Below are 20020 nucleotides of genomic sequence, written 5' to 3' on the forward strand. Positions count from 1 at the left end.
CCTCCCGCACTGTTCCCCCGCCCACCTTGTGGAGCGAAGATGGCAGCAGCCTGCAGTGGCTGGAGGTGCCTTGGGCTGCTCCCGTGGAGACTGAGGGCTGCTGGCCAGGCGGCTGGGGTGGGGCTCCTGCGGGCCCAGAGCAGGGGGTACTGTATCCCCTTTGGGACAGGACGCTATGCACGGGGCCGGGCACGGAAGGGCAGCCGCATGCTGGTGGGGGCTGCTTTTGCCCTGGGGGGCACCTTTGGCCTCTTCCAGACTCTCCAGTATCCCCTGAAGGCCCAGGAGCACCTTGCAGAGCAGCAGGCAGCCAAGGTAACCTCCCACTTCCCCCACTTTTAAGAGTACTGCAGGAAATCCGGAAGCTCCTTGCAATCCCTAAGGAACACCGGGCCCCATGGTGCTTTCCCATCCCCCACTTACAAATGATTCTGAAATGATGGTCCTTCCCGTGCAATTATATTGCCTCCCAAATATCTTCCATTTTTGGGGTGCACACTGAGATCTTGGCTCCCATCCTTAATGAAATCTTAAGGGGGTGGCAGGAAGAACCTTGAAATTGGTTTTTTCCTCACCCCCTCACAGATTTTCTCTTCTATATGACGTTTCTATTTTTGTTCATTTTCAGATAGTATTTTAGCCTAGTCTCCAGATTAAAAGGCTACAAAAGTCTCTCAAATGATCTGTGGCTGCTTTTTCTATTTACTGTCTGCAAATCCTTTTGTAGTTTTTGCTGGATAGGCTAATTGCTACTTTAAAAATAATAATAAAGTTAATAATAAAAATAATTAGCTAATTAATGTTTTCCATGCCTATGGATGAATTACATGGTAAGTGATCTAGAATATACAAGTGATGCCATCAGGTTACAATATCCTAAACAAATAATGTCTACCAATTTTACTAGTAACTCTTGTGTATTAAAACTAAACACTTATAGATCCTGATCCTGCAAGACATACACACATACCTAACTTTAGTCAATAGAAAGAAAATAGTCTTGTTAGTTTCAATTTTGCTTTTAGTCTGTTCGCTTTCTGGTTCTCATACACTAGCATAATGCTGCAGTATTTGGGGGTGGCAAACCCTTCAAGAGAAGGTTTAAATACACATAGCAGGCTTTTTCTATTGATTGAAACACACACACCTCCTTAATATTAGATGTTATTAGGAAATAACATTTAAAGTATTAAAATCTAAAGGCCTAAACTACCCAACATTATCTTCTTTGAGTAACTATAAAAATTGCTTTTAATGAATAAAAAAAGCAAAAAGTAGTTGTCAAGTGACAGGGAAAACAACAATTCTGTACACTTACATCGGGCTTTCCATCAACTAATGACTTCCTGCAAATACCCTGAGGGTTTGTGGAAGTGAGAAACAAGTTAAAATGGTGGCATGTGTTTTATAATGTATGAATAATAAGCAAGGCACGTTAAATGTCTGTTGTGTAATTGCATTGTGCCTAATACTGATGCTTTATTCCTTGTGCACCCAGCATTCTCAGTGAAGGTCTGGTGTGCAAACAATGCAAGATCAGATTCTGTGTTTATATGTTCTCAACCAATACCTTGCAACCACTGTTCCCCAAAAAAAAGCCATTGCTTCCTGGCATAAGTCACTGGTATTTTTTTTATAAAATGTTGAAGGTAGGGTTTTGTACTGCTGTCCGTTGCTGTAGTATTTGAGCATCTTCCACGTAAAATAGATAATAGCAAAGTCTCTAGTGGACTTCATGGAATCTCTGACACCTCTCCCTTCGCAGCATAAAAACTGTGCGTGGGGGATGGGTTTGGTTTTGATTTTTTGTTAATTTTATTACTTTGGGGGGGGTACTTTTTGTTTTTTAAGGTTAATTTTGTTTAATTTTCTTAGGCTGGATGGTTGGATTTTTGTGTAGAAAGCAGAGTTGTGAATGTCATTCTTATGATGACTTGGTCCCTAACCTATAGGATTCAGTTGGCAAAACCATATATTCATAAGAGATCGGAGTTACTACAAAGGGATAAGGGGATATTTAAAAAATTAGATATTCATTATACAAAAAAGTTAAGTATTTATGACGTCATTGGAAGAAAATGCTGGTTAACCAGAGGTGTGAGCTTTGATTTGGATGACTAGATTATAATCTGAACACCAAATATCAGCAACAGCAATTTAAAATAAACATAAATCGATTGGGGGAGGAGGTGATATTTGAATTGAACATAGAAACTTCTGGCATTTTCCTCCCTCAGCTCCCTGCAGGTAGCCTGCAGTTGACCCTGTACCAATACAAAACCTGCCCGTTCTGCAGTAAGGTTCGAGCCTTTCTTGATTACCATGGGGTGCCTTATGAAATTGTGGAAGTGAACCCGGTAATGAGGAAGGAGATCAAATTCTCCTCCTACAGAAAGGTGCCCATCCTTTTAGCCAACGCTGGAAACACTCTGGTGAGTCTCTGCTTCTCAAATAACCATGGTTCTTGGGTTTACATCTAGCACTGGGTCACTAGCCAAGTGCAGGTGTAGCCTACTTTATTTCCAAGGTTGCTTAGCATCCTGTTCCTCATTTTATGGCTGTATACTTAGCTACCTCTTCCTTAGCCTCACTCTTATTTTGCCGAACACTCACAACGCCCAATGTTCCCTAGCAGTGACAAGCTATGCTGCTGCTAGGGAGTTTGGAGGAAGGTGAGACTTTAAAGTCCACTGGTCTTATTCTTCCCACCCCCATGCAGGATTCAAACAATTTGTACAGAAGTCAGAGGGTGTTACTTGTACTCTGTGGTGGAAGAATTATGACCCAAGGATAAGTGTTTTAACCGTATATTTTCTTACCATGCTGGTTTGCCCCCTGGAATGCCAATGGCTCAGACTGAAACCCACTTTGGTTTCCACTATTGGCCTGTCTAGAACAAGCAGAATAATAGATATACGGCTGTAGTATAGCAGATTTGCCTATGGAAATAAACGGAAGATTAGGGAAGAAGGGACTTGGGGACTACTTAAGCCCCAAAGGGGTTCAATTGGCAGAGCTTCTTATGAGCTCCTCCTCCTTAGCTCCATCAGCATCTCTTTTTAAATTTATTTTCATTCTATTTTGCAGCAACTGAATGACTCTTCAGTGATCATCAGTGCAATAAAGACCTATCTCATTTCCAGGTACGAGAACTGGATAGTGAGAATGTAGTTGAGTGTGAATTGCCTTAGGCAAACTGGAAAACAAGAACACTTTTGTGTGTGTGTGTGTGTGTGTGTGTTAGTTATAGAGCTCAGGTGTTTTTTAATTCAGAATTCTGCCTTTGCACAAAGAAGACTTAAAAGTTAGTCCAAAAATGAAATGAATCAAACCTTCCTCTGATTTTTTTGTTTTGTTTTGTTGGCCAGTCAGAATATCTGGAAATAAATCAACTTGCTGCTCTTGTAGCCTGTTCTTTAGATCCAGGTTACAAAGAGCTTGAGTAGGGAATGGAGAAGGAGGGGATCTTATATCTGGGACAACTTGTACTTCTATTCCTTTTTTTCCCCCCTGTGATATAGAGAACCTCAGTATATAGAAATTTAACCATAAGAGAGACATTGTTAGCTGCAGCTGACTATTCTGGAGTCTGGTTAATACTTACTGTGGGTTATTTGAAATGACACTTACATGTACTCTCTCTCTCATTAGTTTCTTGCATTAAGCTGTTCCATAGTAGTGCATTTTAATGTGTGTGGCTTCAGTGTGTGTTTACTGTTTTCTTTTCATATACATTAAGTGCACTTTCCTCTTAGTCTTGCATCCATGAACACACTGCAACGTTACTACAACATATTACAGTAAAGATATATCTGGGATAATAAGGTGTATAACGGGCATGTATAGAGTCAACTTTCAAACTGAAACCATTCTAAAAACGACACATTTATGTTCTATCCATGATTCCAGATCAAATTTGCTCAGATCTTGAAAGTCAAGGGGTGCTGGGGGGGGCGGGGGGAGGAGTGAGACTTTAAAGTCCACTGGCATTATTGCTTCCACCCCCATGCAGGATTCAAACAATTTGCACTGAAGCCAGTGGAAGTTACTTTTACGCTGTGGGGGAAGAATTATAACTGAAGGACAAGTATTTTAATTGTATATTTGCTCACTATGCTGGTTTTTTGTTTTTTTTTATTTCCCCATAACGGTCAATCTCCTCCTGAGACCTAAAAATTTAGCCACGATCTTTTTCTCTTACATTATCAACGGTAATAGAATATTCCACTATTGGAATCTGGTTTCCTTATGGTGCCATAGGCTCTAGTTTGCTCTCCCACAGCTGTATCAGCTCCATAGTGCTATTAAAATCATCAAATTTTTTTACAGTCACTGTTCTGACTAACTGCACCTCAAGATGGAGAGGAATTCTGAAAGAGAAAATACAGACTGCACAGAGATAGTCCTTAGATTTACAACCGCTGAGCTGCCTTGTTATGGAAGTCTCTATTTTTAGAGCAGCCAGTGTTTTGTTGCCCCAAAAAGAGGACTCATAGCAACTGTTTTTCAGTAACACGTGGAGAAGACCATGCAGATTCTGACTGTGTTTCTCCCCTCAGGAAGAAGAGCTTAGAAGAGATTGTGTCATTTTATCCTCCTATGAAAGCTGTGAATGAGCGGGGCAAGGAGGTGACTGAGTATGGGAACAAATACTGGCTCATGCTGGATGAAATGGAGACCCAGCATGTGTACCCCATCAAAGAAACTAGGGTGTAAGCATTTCATGTGCTAGGGGTCTCTGAGCTGGTTTCACAGCACCCCTCCTGTATCATCTTGGAGAACACGAACACAATCCTCCTAATGCTGCTCTTGACATGATACACATCAGACACCCATAAATAACTGGAATGGTTTTGTTTCAAGTAATTTATTTGTTTAACTTGCAAAATGTAATACTTCTATGTGAAAATCCCCCCGCCCCCGCTTTGGTGTACTCCGAGCCTCAACCATTGCACTAATTTCCTCCTTTGCTTTCTCTCCTCCCTGCCTTCTTCCCAGAGAGTGATGTCCCTTTAGGCTCCTGAGTTAGCTGGAAGGGTCACTTGGGATTGATTAATGTTGGGGAAAACCCATGATTATGGGACACACGTTCCTCATGGGCCATCCAGCCTGCTTGCAACAATAGAAAGTGAATCTAGAGCTTTAGTTTGTCTCATCCAGCTGGAGTTTGGCATTAGAGCAGTTAAGTGGGGAGGGATCCCTCCTGACCACAGTTCAGGGATATTACCAGTGGAGCAGACTGGATGGGAACTATGTTGCACTCTCATCCTTTGCAGAAGCTCCAGCTACAGTTATTGTGATATCATCTGCATCCTCCTCCTCTGATTCAATGTTTCCACCTTGTTCACTTAAACTACTTTCTTGGGATGTCTACAGGGAGGAAATGAAGTGGCGAAAATGGGCAGATGACTGGCTTGTTCACCTCATCTCCCCCAATGTTTACCGCACACCTAGGGAAGCCCTGGCTTCTTTCAATTACATTGTCCATGAGGGAAAGTTTGGCACCGTGGAAGGTTTTTTTGCCAAGTACATGGGGGCCGTTGCCATGTTCTTCATCAGCAAGAGGCTGAAGAGCAGGTTGGTACCACTGACCCAGTCACACAGCAAGGGAATGTCTTTGTCCCGTTGGTTTTTAACCACCCTTAGCCATGAACTTCAAACAGTAAAACTCTGTCTCAAACACTTTTTAATAGGCATTTTCCTTGCAAATAAAATGCAGTTCTGTTCTAAGGGTCAGTTTGAATACTCCCTCCATTCTGATCATTGTATCTGAATGATCACTATATGTGGACCCAAAACAACTTTCAAATCAGACATGCAGAAGCAAAATTTCCATTTCTGTAACGACACATTTTTAATTTTAACATTAGCTCCAAGGCACGTCACTCCAGTTATTACAGTTTATGGGAGCATCAGTTATGTTCTTGTACAGCTGAATGCCATTCAGTGGTGCAAAATCCTTTTCTACCTGTGAAAATATCAAAGGAATTTATACTTGTTTGATCTGTGCAACTTAAATCTCCACTGATCAGAACAATCAGAAACTGTAAAAAAGTAATATTTTATTCCCATGAACTGAATGAATGATCACTGCAAGTGGAACTAGTTCCACTGTACCCTCACCATTTGAATAGTAGTAGGACCAGGGGATCTTTCCCCTTTAGATTTCTGCTGTCTTTCCAATAGAAGTGCCTTCTTTAATCCAGTTTATCAATTGGTGTAACCAAGGAATGGTCAAGACTTGACTTGTTTAGTGTGACACACTTAGTTAGTGACTGAGAAAGAATTACTGTCCATGATTTCTAGAATTCTGGTCCTTTGCTTTAACCACTACAGTAAATAGCTCATTAACCACTTAATCAGCTTTAAGTACTTATTGGACTTCTTTGAGCCCTCTAACCTTCTGAATGAAAGAGATGCTTATGCACACAAGTTACTTCATAGTCATCTTTAAAAATACCCAAGCCTTTCAATTCACTCTCTGAAGTGCATTCCCTGTCCCCAGCCATATATGAATCCATGGGAAGGGGTAATGAGAGGGGAAAATTAAAGAGAGAAATGAACCAGTTAGAGGACACCATATTTTCTCTTAACACAGGCACCATCTCCAGGATAATGTCCGAGAAGATTTGTACAAAGCAGCCAATGACTGGGTAAAAGCTATTGGCAAACACAGACCATTCATGGGTGGCAGCCAGCCGAATCTTGCTGACTTGGTAATGGTCAAGACCCTTGGTCTCTGTACTTAATTTATCATTCATCATGCACATAGTATGGTATAGGTGTGACTATGATTATGTATAAAATATGTACTATATCCTCTTGGTCTGTATTAGATATATCATTTGAGTGTCTTATGTGGGAGGTGAGAGTTGTGTTGTCAAAATGTGTTACAGGTGCAGGGTGAGTATGTTTACTCCATTGTACAATATGGAGATAGTTCAGGAGCATACATTCTGTATTGGCTGTGTGTGTAGAAAGCATGCCAGCCAATCACCTTTCCACTGGGAAATATACTCCAAGCACATACCTTACAAACATCATGACTTCCCAAAGTAGGACATTATTAATCTGAAGTAATGACAAAAGCAGTAATGACAAAAGCAGTTTAGGCTTCCACATCTGCAACTGGAGATGAGCCCTGTTGACATCAGTGGACAGGGTCATAAGGTTAGCATGCATAGCTCAGACTTCAGGATTTGAATCTTAAACCATTTCCTGCATCATTAGCTCTCATTATAAATAATGATAATGGTTTTTGTTTTAATCTGAAGCAATATCTCCATAAAGAGTTTATATGGAGCTGGATACTGTACCAGATCTTATAATCACTTTTCATTTTACTCCATCTCCCAAAATTTTTGCCCATTTTGTTAGGCACTGCCTATTTATCCATCTAATGTCTGTGACTGTCTCAATAATCTCTGCTAATCAGATGGGTGGAATAGGTGATCGGGAAGGGAGTAGAGTTTTGGGACACTTAAATCTGAAGTTACATCCATTCCAGATGTAGAGTTAATGTTATCTATGTTAATTTCCAAACTCTCTCTCCTCTCTTGGCACAGGCAGTGTATGGGGTCCTCCGGGTCATGGAAGGGCTGGAAGCCTATGATGACATGATGATTCATACAAAGATTCAACCTTGGTACCATCGCATGGAGAAGGCTATTGGGGAGGCCGAAGTCCCAAACTGGCAACTGCTGCAGCCGCCTTACTAAAATTCTTGCACAGAAAAACATTAAAAAGGAAAGACCTTCTGTTTTAAAAATAAAATGCACTGGCCTTTCCCCCTGGACTGATGTGCAGGCATGTGGATTGTCCAGCTTAGAGCTAATAAGAGGCTTCATGAGACCAAGAGAGCAGGAGGGGACAGGTGTGTACAGTTAAGTAAATATGACATTTAGAATAATAGAAACATGTAAAAGGTGCTGACCTGGGACCTCATTGGAGAGGAGGGTAAATTCTGATTTAAACAGCAGAGTGCAGCAAACTGACTTTCTCTTGGTGAGCCCCATACTAAGTATATGTTAAAAAGAAACCACAGTGCTGGCTAGTGGACCCTGGAGCAAAAGCAAATATTTGAGGTCTGTCCAGGGTTGACTTCAGGCTGTATCTCCTCTTGTCCAAGTTGTCCTGAGTGTCTTCCTGACTATTTGAGGTACTGTGTAACTCTTAAATGGCATTAAGATTTGACCTGCAATAGCATCCTGTAAGTACAGTGCTGAGGGCAATGGGTGAATCAGCAGCCCTGAGGAAGGAATCCCTTTGCATGATAGAAAAGATCCTGCTGTCTGCAGGCCATGTGCTTCCAGTCTTCAGGGTGATCTCCATTTAAACTGTTATTTCAACAGGTGATTCTGGATTGTCAGTGATAATACAGGCTCAGTTCCTCTTTCTATGCAGTATATGGCATCTAGGGTTTCTCGTCTACCAGAAGATAGAGGCCCAGAGAGCACAACCTAGACTGAAGAAAGAATTATTGCAAAATGATTATTTGAAAAAAAGCTTCCTAGCATGAGTTACATGAAAAGTGTTCCTGGAAATACTCAATATGATCAGTTGTTATCAAGTGAGTGCTTGTGAATTTTGCAGTCCTCTGGCTCTCTAGATGCTTCTTGTAATGCAAGAGCAACAAAGGCTTTGCTGTGTGGAGTGGGAGCCATTGCTGTAAGCTACGTTGTATAGTGTGAACTTTTTGGAACTAGTATTTCCTCACTGAGTTCTGGCTAATACTAGTGCAGTGTGGAAATGCCAGTTGGTACCTGTCTTGGTGAGCTAAGTTGCAGGGAATCCTTTCACTTCTGGCTGTAGGTCAGAGAGTGAGAGATCTTCTGAATGGTACTAGGTTTTAATTTCCCTCTTCTCTACTTATAACAATCCTTTCCATGGCATCATGGGCACTTTTCAAGGAAACTGGTTATCTGGGAAATTAGTGGTGGAGATGGCATCTGTCATCAATGCAGAAACTTTGTGTTAGTTGAAGACTGCTTTTTGCTATCAGTCATAAGTATCAGTGTGTGATACAGGTGTGTTTTATTGTCCAGAACCTACTGTATCTACGGATACTTTAGAAGGAAAATGAAGTGCAAATTCTAGTGTGGACTGGATGAGTAGTAGTGGGAGAGGAAGAGAGTATTTGCAATAAAAACAAACTGTTGCTACGCTGGCTGGCTACATTTATTTAAGCACTTCTGCACTTAGCTATCTTTAAGTACAGCTACACCCTAGTTCAACAGTACACTGTTTTAGTGTTTGAAAATTACAGGTTATTTTTCATACAGTGTTTGAGCATGTGTGGGTATGAAGGGGGAGATGGATTAGATCAATTAAAAAGTTGGGGGGAGCGGGGTTTGGTTTTGTTTTTAAATCTCTGATAAAGTTAACCAAAAAAAAATGGATCAGGAGAAAAATATTTAACAATGGTCCAACCCCCACGGGCACTCTGGGGGCCAGAACACAGGGATGTGACAGATGCGTAAATGAGCCATCACTGCTTCAGAACTGCCCTGGGGCCTTGCTCAGAAGTATTTGTCACCAGGCAGAGCAGGTTACCTCAGCTGCTCTCCTAGGGGCCCAGTCCCCTACCCACGCTGTGCAATTGCCTAGAGTGGGGCTTCATATGACCAGCTTTGAACGGGGCTGCTGCTGCCGGGGTAAGGGGGGCTGGTTGATGAGCTGAATCTCTGCCAGAGCTGACCTATACTAGGGTCTGTGGGATAGTTGATTCAGCGCCCCTCCTCCCCTGTCAGTGGGGGTTAGGGCTCCTCCCGCCTGCCCTTCCCTCCTCTGGCCCCCATCTCCACCCCGCCCCCATCTCAGCGCAGCCGTGGCCCGGCCCGGCCCGGCCCCCTCCCTCGCGTGTTGCCCGGCGTTCCCATAGTGACACGCCCCGGCTCGCCCAAAGAGGGCGGGCTCTTGTGACGCCCCGACGAGCCTTGGGAGCTAATCGCGGCGGCGAGCCGGGGTCACGGGGGGTTTGAATCGCCCAATGGGGGAGCTGCGGGCAGCGTCCCAGAAGCGGACCCGGAAGTTCGGCGGCGGGTCCCGCTGCTGCTGCTGCTTGTCCTGCCCTTGCTGCTGCCGCCCCCTGCCCCGTCCCCCCTCGCCCCGGCCCAGGGCTCTCCATGGCAGCAACAGCTACCGCCGCCTCGCCGCCAATTTCGAGGAGATCCTGAGGCGGCGGCTCCGAACCCGGCTCGGCCCCGCATGGTGAGGGGGGCTGGGGAGCCGGGGGGGACGACGCTGGCTGAAGTAGGATCTCGGGTCCCCGAGCCCCCCGGGGTAGCGTGGACTGGCCAGGGGCACGGGGGTCCCCACAGCCCATGCGCTGCAGCGGATCACACCCCGCGGGCTGCTGCTGCTCTGTCACGTCTGCCTCTCAGGGGTGGGTTTCTGTGGTGTCTGGGACGTGCCCTTTGCCTTGTGACTTCGTCCATCCGCCCCCTAAGGACTCGCTTTGTGAAGTTCCCCAGGCAGTCCAGACATGTGTCACTCCCCGCCCCGCTCCGAAATCAGGAGATTGGCTTTAACAGTCAGGAAGCCTTTACAATATTTTTTCAGGCTTCAGCGTTGCTGTCCTTTTTTTTTTTTTTTTTGAGCCTTTAGGGTTCATTATTTTCAAGCTTTTCTCCGCAACCATGCGGGCAAGATAAACTTACTTGTGAAAAAGAGATTCTTATGAAATAACATGACTCCAGAAGCTGGGGTTTTAGGAAAGAAATTCTGTGAGGTAAAGTAACAAGAGTTAGTAATAGTGATTGCTGTTGGACAAGGAAAGCTCCTTTATTCTTCTAAAATGAATGTGCTGGCTCTAATGAGAATATTAATATTGCTCTTAGTATTTCAAGGTTCAGATTTGAATTCCCTCATTCTTTTACACTGTAGTTGATGTAGGTTTTCTGCCCATTAATAGGGTTTAGTTACTTATCAAGACTGAGATAACCAAACAAACCAGCTGTATTTACAATCACTTATCTAACAAGAAGCTGGAGAAATTCTCTCACTTCAGCAAACTCTGTCTCAGTTTCTAAATACATATCTTCCGAGGCTGGAAGGATTTTTTCCCCCTGTCTCTATAAAATATTTTTGCTAAAACTGTTCTGGTATGTTGTTTTCTTTACTCTTCAACAGACACTTTCACTCTGCAAACTTAATCATTTTAATGAGACTGAAAAATCTCAGTCTCTTCAGAATGATGATGGAAATCTTACCAATATTAATTTACCTTCGATGATCACTGAGCATTTGGACTCTGCTTGACGTTTGGCTAATAGCTTTGGATATTACCACATTTATGCTGCAAGATTTTATAATGTCAATTATACTGAACTGTTGCTAGAACTATTTGTAGAGTTCATCAGCATGGGAAAATTTATTGGCAGAACTATAACGGTATAATTGTACCTATACCACGATATTAATATTGTTGTGTCTCCCTGTGTAGACACTCTTATTTTGTAATATGAGTGTCTTTTTCTGGTTTAATTTGTGTTGCTTCCAAATTATCTTAACCCACAATAAACATCATCTATTAAGAAAAACTATCCTATTTCCACAGACCTATAAGAACCTTTGTTAATTTATTCTTCTTCTTCCTGCCATTTATCCATGTAGTCCTCACTTCTTGCTGCTCTTTCCCACCAAATTGCAATAATGAGCATAGGGGGTCAATAGTGCGATGCATTTTGTCTTTTGCTAGTTGCAATGGTTATTTTGCTTATATGAAACTGTTTTATACCATTTGAAAAGCTGTTGTTATGAGTATTTAGACAGTAGGAAGTATTGGTTTGTAGCAGTTCCTGAGACAGCAGTAGCTAAAATTATCAGACTCCAAGGGCAGGAGTTGCAAGATGATGATCAGAATGATCTGACTTGAAGATCTAATAGTTTGTGACATGCCAGGGCTAGAAACATTTTGGAAAAAGAAAGTGCATATTGTTTTCAGGATTAGGAACATCTGGGAAGCACTGGTCCCAAACCACTGGTCAGAAAGAATAAAAACTTTCTCTTCTATGGCCAATCCACCCTGCAAAATCAGGTGTCTTACACATGATGCACCTTAAAATTAATTATCTAGCATAATGTGTGTATCATACCTGAAAATCAAAGTACTTATTTTAATCTTTTTGTTTTAACATTTTTTGTGCAAAGAACACTAAGGCACACTCTTTTATAGAGTGTTTTTTAGGTATTTAACAAGTTTGAGTCAGGATGTTACCTTTCTACTCAAGGAATGGGAACCTTAAGGAAACTAGCATCCTTTCCTATTAGTAATCTATTTTGTATTTCTGCCATCAGGTGTCCCCCCTCCATCAAAAACGAGAGAACTGCAATCTCAGCACAGAGAAAAGTGTCACAAGAAACTGATGATCTTATGCTAACTGTAAGTAACTGGGATTGGAATGATGTAACTCTCTTTTTTGCTATACTCAGGTTAGTGGTGCTACTTTTCTTTTATAAGAAGGAAACTTTTACACTTAAACTGTGCATTGATTACTTTGAATTTGTTTTCATACCTTGCTATTGCATGTTAGGCGGATAATTAATGTGGAAATAAAATACATGCATCATTTATGAGAAATAACCTGCAGAGACAAATATAGGCCCCAGTCCTGCAAGCACTTACACATGTTTAACTTTAAGAACTGTGAGTAGTTTCATGGAAATCAAGGGGACTATTCAGAATGCTTAAAATTAAGCACAAGAATGTTTGCAGGATAAGGCTCGTATGGCACCTCTGATGGATTCCTTGTAGTTTTCCCAAATTCTTTAGTTTGCTAGTCAAAGTAATGGCCCTGTTGTAAAATTTCTGCTCAAAATCAGATGGTGTTGCTAATCAGAGCCCTTGGCATGCTCTAAGACCTTGAACTCTGGTGACTCTTACAGACACCCTCTACCAATACAACGCTGTCTTTACATTGTCTGTACCATCCCTTGTCCAAACAAAAATGAAGGGCCAGATTCAGCCATGGTGTAAATAGAAGCTTATGGAGTTACTCCAGATCTTACACCGAAGCTGCATGTGATCTAAAACGGCAGGTGCTACTGAAAGGAAGCTCAAACTGTGGCCTAAATAGCTTGACCCATCTCAGCAATTGTAGCTGTCTGGGGACAGGTGGCTAGAGGCAGTTGTCCAGTTTGACTGGAGCATAGGGAAATTTTATTATTTCCAGTTTCCTTATTCACAGGTTTCCTTTCATTGTATTACCCTTTCCCGTTTGTCGGAGAAGAACCATGAAGAACCGTTCCTCATCTCCCCCTTTGCACGTTCATGTGGATGAAAACACCCCTGTCCATGTCCATATAAAAAAGGGTCAGAAAACAACACCTGCAAAAAGCCAGGTAGGAGTGTGTAGTTGGGTGTTTGTAAGGGCTACAAACCAGAAAAGTGAAGGGTCCTAGAAGCACCACTGAATGTTCAAGGTCTGTTTCTACCACTTGAGATCTGAATAAATAGATAGTAGGTTAGAGAAATAAGACTGACTGACTTCTTAACTGCATTCATTTCAATGTGAATTTTCAGCAATACTTTTAAGTAATCTTTAGAAAATGAAACTGTATCTCATATGGGTAAAATACGTGATTTAGTTTTATATTTACATGTATAGTTGGGTTACCATTTGTACTTCTTTAGGGCCTCTATCCAATGGTCTTTAAAGCATTTTACAAACATTTAGTTAAGTTTCGAGCTACCTCTCCCTCTGCCATGAGATGTGGAAGTACACTAGCCATTTTACAGATGGGCAAACTGAGACACAGATAAGTGGGTTGTCCAGAATCATACAGTCAGTCATGACGGAACCAGGAGTAAAACACATTCCTTTGCTTGAGCAGCTAGACTTTCCTAACACCCTTTTTTTGCTGAGGAAAACCATACTGTATTATACAGTTGCTTTTTAGACACCTAAGACATTTTAACTTAGGGCAGTATCCTGCTTGTGTATAAAGTGTATAGAAGTCCTGCCCCAACTTAACATATTTTTTCTGGGTTAACATCTTGTCAAACTACTGCCCATTCTCTGATCATCCCTTTGTCTGGAGGAAGGGTTGTTGGGAAGATGGTAGCTGGACATCTCAAATTCCACCTGGATCAGGTTAAGTGAAATATTAGATTTAAAAAGACTCTGGATTGAAGTCATCTGCTGGTGCACAGACAGCTTTTATCAGTCTGGACTATCTTCTATTGAGCATTGGCCGAGAGGATCTAGCAAGTAGCCTTAGATATAATTGATTAGCTGGTAATGGTGGCTAGGTTTCAATTACTAGTTGGAGCGGGTGAAATCCTCTTCCGAAGTCGAGGTCATTCTTGAAATGGAAGACCCAAAAGGTGGTGAGTGCTAGCTTATTGTTCTTTAAGAGTCTGCAACAGTGTTACTTTGCCCCCCTCTCAGTTGTTAACTGTGTATGTTGCCACTAGTGAATATTTTAATGGGGTATGCCTGATGATACTCAGCTATATGCCTCCTTTGCTTTTGGACCACCTGACTTTCTGATCAAGCCTCAGAACTGTGCAAAAGCGTCTGCATTTTCATTTAGATAAGGAAGCTTAAGATCAGCCCATATAGGAGTGAGAATACCTGTTAATCACAAAGCAGGCAAAGTGATTCTAGGATCTTAATAGATCAATCCCCCCCACACCCCAACCCCTCATTAATACATCATGGCTACTGTTTGAGAGTCAGGTTTGGGGGATAGGGAGGATCCACCTACTTTGCTCTTCCTGCACAGAAATAGATGTTGTGGCAGTGCTTTTGTGTGTCTCCTCTCTTGCCCAGAAAGACCTTTTTCTCTCTAACCTTGACCTCCCTTCTGTCATTCTCTCTGAGTTGGGCTTTCTCAGTAGGCCAACTCAAGCTATTACGACTATATGTAAAATTATAATAATCTGGGTGAATGGTACTCAGCAACTAGCATACTTCCCCTTAGGCCACCCAAGGCTCTCTCGTCTGAGGTTTAATTGGAATTGGGCTTAAGAACAGGAGATTCTTGGTTGAGGGACCTCTGTTTCCCCTTAATTCCTGTGATATCTGATGTCCTTCTGTGGTTGTCTTTAAGGTTTGGTTTAAGGTCCTGGCCTTATTTTCTTATGCTCTTGATCCTTGGAATGCTTTTTGTCCCAGTCCTCTTGATTTAAATGTTGTCACTGGGCCCAGTTTGATTTATTTCATGTTTGTTATGTCTAGCATTCCAGGTACTGTTTGTAATATTGGTGCTTTATAAACTAAGACATTAAATAAACCAAAAAAATGAAATGAAAGTAGGTTGTCACTCAAGTCCTGATGTAAAATTTTGCAAGCAAGCAAACTCCTCCTCAAAATGTAAAAAAGGACAGACCTGCTTTAACACCAGCTAGATCTATTTTCACAGGGTAACCAAGGCCTTCGTTGCATCACAAGAGGCAGAGCTACAAGTGATGTCATAAAGGCCCTGTCTGACAAATAGCAAGAATGCTTTCATTTTGGCTATATGCTCTCCTATTTATGCAATAAGTTTTTCTTGTGCTTGGCTTTGCCTTGTTCCTCCAGCTGCTGACTCTCCTCTCTGATATACCATGTGAAGCAGTCTGTGGTACTATTGTAAGAATGACGTCCTGACATTTAACTTTTACAGCATTAAAGGTTTAAATGATTTTTTAAAAGTCTTATGAGGTTTATTTTGTTTTTCTCTCTCCTTCAGCCGAAACACAAACAGAAGATGAAAGGGGATACTGTGAATGTGCGCCGAAGCGTTCGGGTGAAAACCAGGGTCCCCTGGATGCCCCCAGGCAAAACATCCATCCGGGAGTCTGCCTACAAGTGGGAGGTATGGCTGACTTGCTTTTTAATTGGATGGGTTGGACTAAGAGATGATCACTAGATTTTTATCTTACTGTGGGATTGGAGGGTGCTAGACTGTAGTTAAGGTGACCACTACCACCTGGCAGTCATTTTAAACATCCAATATTTATCTCTGGCTTTTTGAAACTTATTTGTACAAATAGATTCTGAATGGGGGATTCATCATGTGGCTGTTTCGTCTACAGCTATCTGTCACTTTTTCCTCTTTCCCACTCCCACCCTGATACTGCAAGGCTGGAGAAATCCCCCTTCGTTTATTCCTTTTCTATTTCCCTCTCTAAAAGACCTTACCTTGGGGCACAGTTTACTTTACAGGCCACTATTGTCTGTCATAAGATTTCTAGAAAGGCGTGTATTGTGCCCCTTTTCTCACCAGGGCTGAATGAGCTGCCCACTCCCAGCTTCCTTCATGACAATCAGACAATCAATCTAATCCCTACATGTGCTGTTTTGGTGGATTTGGGAGTATTTATTTTTCCCCGTCAAGAGCCTTTTATAACTGACTGAAACAGGTTGAAGTAGAGAGGATTATAGCCTGGGTATTTTATCTTGTCCTCATTAGGATTTTTTCAGAGATGTGATTCGATCCTAGATTGGTTTTGGAGATGCTCAGATTACAACATTGCGTGTACCTTTTAAAAAAAGCTATGACTATTACATCCCCACCAGGGACCAACCCATCGCTTGGAAATTACTCCTCCAGATTCAGAAAAACTGCTCTCGGTGCTGCGTCTGAGTGACCTCTCTACAGACGAGGAGGATGCTATTCACAGCAAAATGAACAAATATGAGAAGAAGATAGATAGCCTGATGAATGTAGTGGGGACACTGAAGAATGAGGTGAGAAGACCATACTAAAGGCTCACAGAGGGTAATAGGGAGGGGCTTGCAAAGTGATACTGAAAGAGGAAACTTGGCAAGAGGATGCTAAAGACTGGGGTACAGTGATGAAGGGCAAACGGATGCTCAACTCATTTGTTACATTTCTTAGAGGCCAGTATGAATGAGTTGAAAAGGGCTTGGCTACTCTGATGCGTTGTTTACACTTGTGTTGTCTGCTAGCAAGTTGGTTTCGGCTTTCATTCAGTTTAGCTATATCTCAACTACAGATTAACGAGAGTCTTTTTTACTTATGTTAAAATGAATCATGGAACATGGATGACTTTGTCATACAAGATGATGCTTTGCCTCAGTTTCTATGTGTAAAGTTTTGTTCCCACCAAGGTTCTAAACCTAAAAGATGTTCCTCCCTAAAGGTAAAAGTATTGTCTTACCACATGGACCCATAGGCTCTCAGGGTTGTCTTGTTGAACAATATGTTCCTCGTGGCTCACTACTGGAACTTGCGCTTCAGTGACGCAATGTTATCCCATGTAGTCTAAATGGCCTTCAAGTACTTGTCAATATTTTAACAGCTGTCCCTTGAGAGTCTGCATACAGAATTTTAAAGTGTAGATTTAATCTGATGTCCAAACCCTCTAACAGGCCCAGATGGTGCGGGCAGACCACAGGCATTTTCCTTTCTTTCAGCTTCCCCCAGAGCAGGCAATATATCCCAATTATATTACTATGTAACTTTGTTTGGTTTTAATTAAAAATCTAAAAACCTATAATCAAAAACAGGACTTCTGAGTTAGGTAGACTGTTATCATCATAAGTAGTTTAAGCCTGTCCATGCTCCAAAAACAAAAGTCAGTTACATGATAGGGTAACTCAAATGTCTAAACTCAAATAATCACACCTGAGGACAACCGGGCTGAGTTGGTCCCTTGGCTTTTGAGACATACAGTGGGAAGAACACAAAAGTGAGGGCCCTGCCCTGAACGGCTAGACCGGCGGTGTATCGCAAACTGTTTTAATGACACAATGGGCTTAAACTGCAGCAAGGGAGGTTTAGGTTGGACATTCGAAAACATTTCCTAACTGTCAGGGTGGTTAAGCACTGGAATAAATTGCCCAGGGAGGTTGTGGAATCTCCATCATTGGATATTTTTAAGGGCAGGTTAGACGAACACCTGTCAGGGATGGTTTAGATAGTGCTTGGTCCTGCCATGATACAGGTGACTGGACTAGATGATCTCTTGAGATCCCTTCCAGTCCTATCATGCTATGATTACAAACAGTTGTCCTCCAAACCAGTTACAATGTGGTTTAAATGTAAATAGGATCTAACCAGGCTAATGTTGTAGATATAACATGAAAGTATAATCCATGTCACCAGTTTTAACCTTAATTAGACAGGGGAATACTAGGTCCTTCTTCTATATTGAGTAAAGGCAGTAGGTCTGGTGCCTTGGTTAAATTCCAGCATAAGGTCTCAGTCTACATTCCTAAATATCTTCAGCAATTTATCTGTAGCACCGTTTCTCGAACGGGTCTGCAGGTCCATAAGGGTACCCCAGGGGGGTCTGTTGGCTACGTTGATCAGCTCCTTCCCATCCCTCCCTCATCTATTAAACTGTTGAGGAGCATTGCTGTGTGCTGTTAACGAGTTGCTGCATTTCAGTGGTGGGGGATCTGAACCATCTGTAATGCCGTAAAAGCACCTTGACTTGTGTAAAGCTCTATATACATAAAAATAAGATGTGTCCTCCTTAGGCCAAGACACAGAAGCGGGAAGAACAACAGCAGATGGCAAAGCGTCTCCTTGAGGAGCAGAAGGATGAGCTAGATGAAGTCACACAGGAGCTGGTGGAGACAGAACATGAGAATACCTTGCTCCGACGTAACATTGAGCGCATAAAGGAGGAGAAAGATCTTACTTTGTAAAGAACTTACCGTTTAACTCCTGTGTGTACATGTACTATAGTGATGTTTCAAGAGCACTTGTCTCCTTTATAAAAACATTAACAAATTTAATTCTGGTTAGCCCCAGGAGTACAGGGCTGAGTGGCACTGCGGAATTGGCATTCTCCTTCCTTATATCTGCTTCCTGCCTAATGGTGCAGCGAAACCCTCTTTCCTCAGTGTGACATTATTTTTGCCTAGGGATCTCATTGTGGTGGTTGAAAAATCCGTCTCAGCCTTCCTGAGGCAATTATTTGGAAGCAAGTAATGTTTTAGCTCATTCTGTTACCCATTTTCACTAAGTGGGGACATAGTAAAACATTCATATTTGATTGTGAGTCATCATCTCCCCTCTTCTTCCCATCACACTAAAGTTTATATGGAGAATAAATCTCTGAATCTTTCAGAAGAGCTTTATGAATAATTTTTAAGGCTTGGGAAGGGCTTTGAGCCCTTTATGAAGGGTTTCTCTGAGTTCTAGTTGTCTGTGTTCTCTCCAGTTTTTTAGAATGTCCAGCTTCATGTTCAGCCGATACCATTTTGGAGGCTTATTTCTGGGGTGATATAGGTCCTTAGGACTGTTGATATCCAGGATAAAAGGTGTTGTGGTTTAGTATTTGGTAGGGGAGGTTGCTCTGAGAGAACCCCAACATTGGCCCCCTCTGATATTCCCCACTTGATAGATGAGCTTCCAGCAAGTACAGGAGGATTGGTAGGGTCTGCTGATCCCCACCACAACCCACTTCCAAGACTGAAAAGTGGTACATTTCTAGTATTTATGGTTTATCTTTTTGTTTGGGAGGTTTTATCTGTTAACCTCTAATCAGAAACCCTAATTACAATGCTTCCTTTAAGGATGACCTCACCAGTGCAGCCTGGTTATTGCATTTGGCTATCCATTCTTCTGATAGCTGTGTTCTTCTTGCAGAATGCAGAAGAGGCACTTGCAGCATGAGAAGGAGTGTTTGATGTCCAAGTTAGTTGAGGCGGAGATGGACGGAGCTGCAGCAGCCAAACAGATTCATGCGCTGAAGGATACGATTGGGAGACTCAAAAATGTAAGTGATGGCATCGTCCACCATAGCATTTGATGTACTGCCACATTGCTATTCCAAGAGCTGTCACAGAATCACTGGTTCAGGGGTTGTCAAGGGAAAGTGGAGAGGTTTCTAGTGCTTTAATTGATTGATAGGCCTTTGGGCACGGAAGGTACTGAAATCCAGATTAAGTTAAATCTGAAGTCATTTTGAATTTACAAATGGGAGTTTATCAGCCAGCATCTTAACATCCCACTGCCCTTTGTGGATGTGACATTGATGTTCAAGTTGTTTTGTTATGCTTTGTGTTTATATTGTACACATCGCTCATACCAGACTCTAGATACTGAACTGCAGAGA

General features: G+C 42.1%; 2 protein-coding genes across 9 annotated transcripts in view; both read left to right on the top strand.

Moving 5' to 3' along the window:
* Positions 1 to 9161, top strand: PTGES2 (prostaglandin E synthase 2). Of its 2 annotated transcripts, XM_073314448.2 has the most exons (7): positions 1 to 315; positions 2238 to 2432; positions 3088 to 3143; positions 4560 to 4712; positions 5377 to 5577; positions 6599 to 6716; positions 7566 to 9161. In XM_073314448.2, the coding sequence occupies exons 1-7, from the start codon at positions 40 to 42 to the stop codon at positions 7716 to 7718; spliced, it is 1152 nt and encodes a 383-aa protein (XP_073170549.2). In that variant the 5' UTR covers positions 1 to 39; the 3' UTR covers positions 7719 to 9161. The 2 variants fall into 2 exon arrangements, with proteins under 2 accessions (XP_073170549.2, XP_073170551.2); XM_073314450.2 differs by lacking the exon at positions 2238 to 2432.
* Positions 7790 to 20020, top strand: part of ODF2 (outer dense fiber of sperm tails 2) — a 26452-nt gene continuing 14221 nt past the window's right edge. For 2 of the 7 annotated variants that reach the window (XM_073314434.2, XM_073314438.2), the window contains exons 1-6: positions 7790 to 7873; positions 12298 to 12382; positions 15676 to 15801; positions 16506 to 16676; positions 18435 to 18601; positions 19552 to 19681. In XM_073314434.2, the coding sequence (XP_073170535.1) occupies positions 7809 to 7873; positions 12298 to 12382; positions 15676 to 15801; positions 16506 to 16676; positions 18435 to 18601; positions 19552 to 19681 (744 nt within the window). In that variant the 5' untranslated portion in view covers positions 7790 to 7808. Of the gene's footprint in view, positions 7874 to 9988; positions 10210 to 12297; positions 13342 to 15675; positions 15802 to 16505; positions 16677 to 18434; positions 18602 to 19551; positions 19682 to 20020 lie in introns of those variants that run through there. The other 5 variants (XR_012155255.2, XM_073314433.2, XM_073314437.2 and 2 more) reach the window with 4 other exon arrangements.

Source organism: Lepidochelys kempii, chromosome 16 (genome assembly GCF_965140285.1).
Source record: "Lepidochelys kempii isolate rLepKem1 chromosome 16, rLepKem1.hap1, whole genome shotgun sequence".
In the NCBI taxonomy this organism is placed as follows: Eukaryota; Metazoa; Chordata; order Testudines; family Cheloniidae; genus Lepidochelys; species Lepidochelys kempii.